Source organism: Geospiza fortis, unplaced genomic scaffold (assembly GCF_000277835.1).
Source record: "Geospiza fortis unplaced genomic scaffold, GeoFor_1.0 scaffold174, whole genome shotgun sequence".
NCBI lineage: Eukaryota > Metazoa > Chordata > Aves > Passeriformes > Thraupidae > Geospiza > Geospiza fortis.
Window position 1 is genome coordinate 1,323,598 of NW_005054480.1, and position 5,949 is coordinate 1,329,546.

Consider the following 5,949-nt stretch of genomic DNA (forward strand, 5'->3'; position numbering starts at 1 on the left):
TTAGGAAACCCCACCCCCAGCCGCTCCCACACTGTCCGGTAGCAGCCCTCTGCCGTACGGAAGCCTTCCTCCACCATGCCCTGCACGAGAGGGAACAGCACCGTCAGCACGCCCACGGAGCACACCCTGGTGAGCACAGCAGAGCAGCATCCTCCCCGCTCACCTCCTGGATCATGGTGGCAGCCAGGGAGTAGACCACGCCGACCCAGACCTCGTTGGACTGCACGCTGGAGGTGTCGGGCACGCCATCGGGCCTCATGCCATTCACGGCGCCCATGGTGCCGCCCGCAAAGCCCAGCACGTTCTTCTCAAAGATGGTCTTGAGCGCGCTGAGGACGTGGCTCTTGGGGAAAACCTGGGCGGACAGAGACGGGCTTGGTGCTCATGTGGACCCCTCAGGCTGGGGCTGGACCGGGATTGAAATTCCCATGAGGAAAAGGGCAACATAGCCCGCTGGGTTAACAGACACAAATGCCCACCTCAAAAAATAACAGGAGGAAGTGAAATGTCTCTTTTACCAAAAGGTTAAAAAAGGCCCCAAAATACTTTACAGAGACGCGCTGAACCACATTCCACGTTGCTCAAGAGGACGCTGATGGTTCATCTATCTAGCTGATCTCCAAAAACAGCTTCTCACCCACAATCACTGGCCAATGCCCTTCCCCATCGCTTGTGGGCTTGCTCTGGGGGCCTGACCAACCACACCATCCTCATCTGCTTTATGGCTGTCACTTGCAAGAGAGACAAGAGCCATGGGGCTCATCAGCACAGCCCAGGGACGTGCCAGACACTTACTGTCAGTCTGGTGACACCAGAGCCAGGGCAAGCAGAGGCTGGGATGACACCAGGCAGGACCTTGCCAGGGAAGGCTGGGCAGTCCAAAGCAAAAGCAGCAAATCCCTCCTCTCTATGCTCAAGCCAAGACTCCAAGAAAAGACACTTTTCCCCACTGTGGCTCTGGAGATAAGCCCAGAGGGTGCTGCAGGAATCAGTGAAGGGCTGGAGTGCCCTTCTCTGGCAGAAGCTTTTGGGCACGCTCTCTTCAGGACTGGAGCACAGGTGGTTCTTATGTCTCATTGCTGACTTGTGCACCCACCAAGGCCACGTTAATAAGCTCACAGACAGGAGTGACGCGCCAGGCAATGGAGCAAAATACATGGAAAAATCCATGAAATGTCATAGTAACAGAGGAGAGGAATTCACCAGTCCCACCTGCAGTCAGCTCAGAGCTCACCAGAGAGCAGGGACAAGTGCCACCTTCAGCAGCAAGGGGCTGAGGCTGGGGAAAGGCTGGCCACATTCTGGACTGCACCACATCGACTGTTTCCTCCCCAAAAGGAGCTGCAGGAGGGATTTAGTTCAGGAGGGCTGGGCCAGACCCTGCCTGGAGCCCCGGGCACAGCCCCAGCCCCACACTGGGTTAAACACAGCAGGGAATGAGCAGCCAAAGTCACCTCAAGCTCCTCTCTCATTTCCCAACACACAATGAAGTGGTTTGTCACCCTCCCAAAGACAAAGCCGCTCCTCCCTTCACTCAGCTGAGGCCTTTGCCTGCTGCCCATGTTCACCAGAAAGCTTTGCTGTGACAGCAGCCCTCAGGGTATAAATAACCCAAAGGTTTTGCATGGCCCCTCTCTCTGTAAGGTGTTGCAGCAGCAGTGGCTGGTCTGAGCATCCCCCCCGACATGAGGAGGCTGCAGCCAATTCTTCTCTTGCAACTGAAGAGCAACAGCCTTCAGGACTTGGAATAAGCCATAGATCCCTCTAATATTAATTTTGGACTTTTCAGGGCAGCAAATAACGTGGAAAGTTTCATACACTTTTTTCTACCGTTTTTAAACAAATAGCACCCTGCCCACAGCAAACCCCACTGGGGCCAAAGCTAGCTGCAGTTACACATCCCTGCTTGCATGGCCTCTCTGTGAGAGGGTTCTGGTTTGACATGGATTCCACTGTACCCATCCAACAGTCTGCACTATGGTGTGCCGAGTGAGACAGGAGGCAGGTGCCTCCCACACTAGCCCTAAAGTGTAACCCCCAACACGTGCCAGCCTTGCTGGTGCTTCTCTCCTGTCAAAGGTCCCATCTTGCCACAACCACACCAGGCAGCCCCTTCTCTTACCTCAAACTCCCCTTGGTCCAGACCACAAGCTCCGAGAAACCACTGCCCAGCACACTGGTCTGACATGATGCTGATGGACGTGTCACTTCCACTGCTATCATAGTTGTAGTATTTTCCTAGAAAAGGCAGGATACAGTTTAAAAACAATAGATTAAGATATTGGCTCATGTGACCTGTCTCTACACACCTCCCTGTGTGGCAGGAGCACAGCTGCTTTTTCCTCAAGACTCTTCTCCCTTTCCCACACCTATTCCTTCCTAGACACCTGCTCCTTCCCCTTCATTTGGAGGGGCAGCATCTCCCTTCCTTTTTTCCCCAGCTTGCAGGGACAGATCACCCCTTCCTTCCCCCATTCCCCACAAGGCTCCATGATCCAAGGAGGAGCCACTCCCTCCCAAGGGACACACAGCCAGCTGAGTGTGGTTCCCCGCTGCTGAGCACCCACCATTCCAGAGCATCCTCTCAAACGCCTCCTTGCCCTTGTTCAGGATGCCCAGGTATTTCTGCTGGACCTCAGTATCCCCAAGCACCTCTGCCATCTTGCACATCATGCACACAGCAGCCAGCCACAGTCCGCCGCAGTAGGCACTGCCGGAGCCAAACGAGAGAAGCATCAGCAATGTGGGACACCTCAAGGGTTCAGTGACAAATGGGATACAAGGGCCCAGCTCTGAGCTATGTCCCCTCCCCACAGCCCCCCTCTCCAACCCCCACCTGGCCTCTCTTGCTCACCTGGCTCCGTGCACCACCCACGCGTCGTATGTCTGGTCAGCAAAGCCTCCGTTTTCAATGAGCCCGTCGTTATCCGTGTCAAACTTCAGCTCCGACTCCATCACAGCCTGTGGGAGAGGCAGGACATGGTCACGCAGGCCTCACATCCTGGAAGCTCCTCACACTCTGCTTGGGAGCATCCATCCTCTCAGGAAGCTGCTTGGCTCCTGAAGTGGGAAGTGGGGAAGGGTGATGCCCCACGGCCTGACCTCCCAGTACCTGGCACACTGGCCACATGTCCCGCAGGTACAGGGAGTCACGGGTCATGTAGTAGTCACGGTACACCTGCAGCACAAACTTGAGGTTGAGGTCCTTCCAGTCAGCAGTGTCGTGCATCAGGTAGGCATTGACACGCTGCCACGGCTCGTCACCTAAACCAGGACAGACCAGATGCAGCAGGGCAGCAAGCAACAAACATCCCTCCTCCTACACAGGAGCGAGGACCCAAGGGTGCTGTGATCAAACAGCACTGAAATTATTTGTTGTACCCTGTGCCATTTCTAGCGAGAACAGCCTTCCTGCTACTTCCCTCCGTCTCCCTTGTAAAAGATCCATACAGCATGGTCTTCATCACCACCCCACACATCAAGCTTTCCAGTCCCAGAAAATATAGAATCACCCAATCATTTAAGTTGGAAAAGACCTCTCAGCACTGCTAAGTCTACCACTGAACCACATCCCTAAGTGCCACATCTAGGCTTTTAAATACGCCATGGATGGTGGCACCACAACTTCCCAGGCAGGCAGTTCCAATGCTTGACAACAATAAACAGTGTATTTCACACACCATACCCATTTCCCGCAGCTTGGCATCCCCTCTGCTCCCCCACAGGGCCAACAGACCCCTCACCTGGGTCCCCAATGTCATGTGGCACCACATTCTTCATTTTCACCTGGGCTGTCTGACCACACATCAGGTACTGCCGGGGCTGGACATCCTCATTCACCACAGTGACAGCTGCAGAGGACACAAAGCAGGACAAGTAAGAAGGGCAGCAGAAACTGCTGCAGAAAGGTTCAAACATAAGCACAGGCAGAGCCACCCGCATGCCAGGCTGCCCTTTGGAGCTCCAAGATCACAGCCCTCTGGAAAGGGCTGAGGGGACAGGCTGCTCTCCATCCCCCACTCAGCTGGGGACATGCAACTGTCACTAACCCCTTAAGGGAGGGTGGGAAAGGGAACCCAGTGGGCTCAGCCCTACCAGAGCCCAGCAAAGGGCTGTGCTCCACACTCCTAACCAGGCCAGCAACAAGCAGCCACCAAAACCAGCCAGAGCACTGGGAGTCTGCAAACAGCTCCATGTCTGCTCTGCAAGGGGCAAGGACAGAGCTGGGAAAACCAGGGCCTCCCCCAGGGCAGGCAGAGCCAGCTGGGTGCCCCCAGCATGGCAAGAAGGCACCCCCAGTGCTGGGCACAGAGCTGCTGGGGCAGCAATATTCCAGGGCTGCAAGCCCTGGGCACAGCAGAGCGGCTGGAGGGGGATGCTGGCTCCAAGGCACACATCTCTGCAGCAGCAGCAGCTGTCCCCAAGGCTCTGTCTCTCCCCCGGGTGAAGCCCTGAGCGGGCAGCAAGGCAGGGCTCTGGGGACACTCACCAATGTCATACTGCAGGCTGATCTGCAGCTTGGGCCACAGCATGATGAGAGCGAAGGAGGCGTAGAAATGGACATCGTAGGTGTTGTACATGCGGTACTCCTGGCCTGGCAGGACAGGGCAGGTGGTGAGGGAAAGGAGACTGCCACGGGCAGGGGACAAGGGGCAAAGCTCCTCCCTCCACAGGGTCCTGGACAGGGGCATCTTTCCCAGCACAGGCAGGGGCTCCTGTTCCGAGAGGGTTCCATTCTCTACACAGAGCACCAGGCATGTGGGGAACACTCCATGCCCTATCCTTCAGGGCTGCAAGGGCTTTTCCTGGGAATAGCACTGCCCCCTACCCACTGGAGAGTGAAAAACACCCCCATGGCAGGTTCAAAACACACGGCTACAGTAATGGGAGGGCTCGAGGCTGGAGAATGCCTCACATCCTTGTGAGTTACCTTCCAAATAAGCAAACCTTCCGTACTCCCGCAGGACAGGGAGCAGGTGGGACAGCCCCGCCCCCGCCGGCCCCTGCCGCTCCTCGGCACCGCAGCTCAGCCTCGGAGGCCGAGGTGGTGATGCTCCTGTGGCAGCCAAGCCCAGGAGGCCACGGGGAAGGTGCTCCCATCTGCCCTACCTGTTCTCCAGGATGGGATTCTGCCACGCTTCGATCTTCCTCTCCCACTCCTCATAGTGTGTCAGGGCGTAATGGGACAGGGCAGGAGCAGCATCACCTTTGCTGCCAAAAAACCGGGTGTACCGCCTGCCAAGGGAGGGTTTGGTCAGCCCCCTGTGGGCTCCACCTGGGAAACCCACACCTGGGACACCACAGAGGGACACTGGACTGCAGAGAACAGCAGGACTCAGCTGCTACTGCAGGGGCTGGAGGAGCAGGGCCTGGACACAGGGCCCTCTCCCTGAGCTGGCAGGGCCACAGCCACCAGGAGTGGGTGGCAAAAGGTCCCCTCTTAGTACACTAGTCAGGGAGAAGGGGGTATGAGCCAAACACCAGTGCAGAGAACCCACCTACCTGAGGTGCAGCTTCTCCTTGGAGCCAAAGTGAACACAGGGCATGTCCCAAGCCAGGGCTAACTCCAGCGTCTTGTGCCCATGGGCGGGCACACTACAGCTGGCACACACTGCTGCTGCTGTCACCTCCCCCTTCTCTGTCAGTCTGCTTTTACCTGCCAGGAAAAATTGAGATATTCTTAACCAACCAAGGAAGACCAAAGGGAGGGTAACTGAAGTTCACACACACCTTGAGGGAGATGAGAGTGGGCATACCAAAGCTCCTGTACAACCTGGAAGGTACAGCCCAGGGTTTTAAGGGATGATGTCGCCACAGGGAAAAAAAAAAACCTTCCATGGGAGGAGTGGTTAAAAGGATTCAGTCATCCAAGAACAGGAACAGATCAGGCAGGAAAAGCCACCAGGCATGAATGGAAGCTACAGAGTATCCCATGACTCTGTATCTGCA

At 56.2% G+C, this 5,949-nt stretch overlaps 1 protein-coding gene across 1 annotated transcript in view; it reads right to left on the reverse strand.

Annotated features, from left to right (window-relative positions):
* The window catches only part of LOC102045157 (non-lysosomal glucosylceramidase), a gene marked incomplete at its 5' end in the record, with an annotated part of 7,640 nt that extends 1,984 nt beyond the window's left edge, over positions 1-5,656 (reverse strand). Inside the window, 10 exon segments of the mRNA XM_014310062.2 lie at positions 1-80; positions 164-355; positions 2,123-2,238; positions 2,568-2,710; positions 2,855-2,961; positions 3,113-3,264; positions 3,744-3,851; positions 4,490-4,594; positions 4,931-5,235; positions 5,503-5,656. The exon segment at positions 1-80 is cut by the window's left edge and continues 1,984 nt beyond it. Of these exon segments, the coding sequence (XP_014165537.1) occupies positions 1-80; positions 164-355; positions 2,123-2,238; positions 2,568-2,710; positions 2,855-2,961; positions 3,113-3,264; positions 3,744-3,851; positions 4,490-4,594; positions 4,931-5,235; positions 5,503-5,656 (1,462 nt within the window).
* Positions 5,657-5,949: the final 293 nt, after the last annotated feature.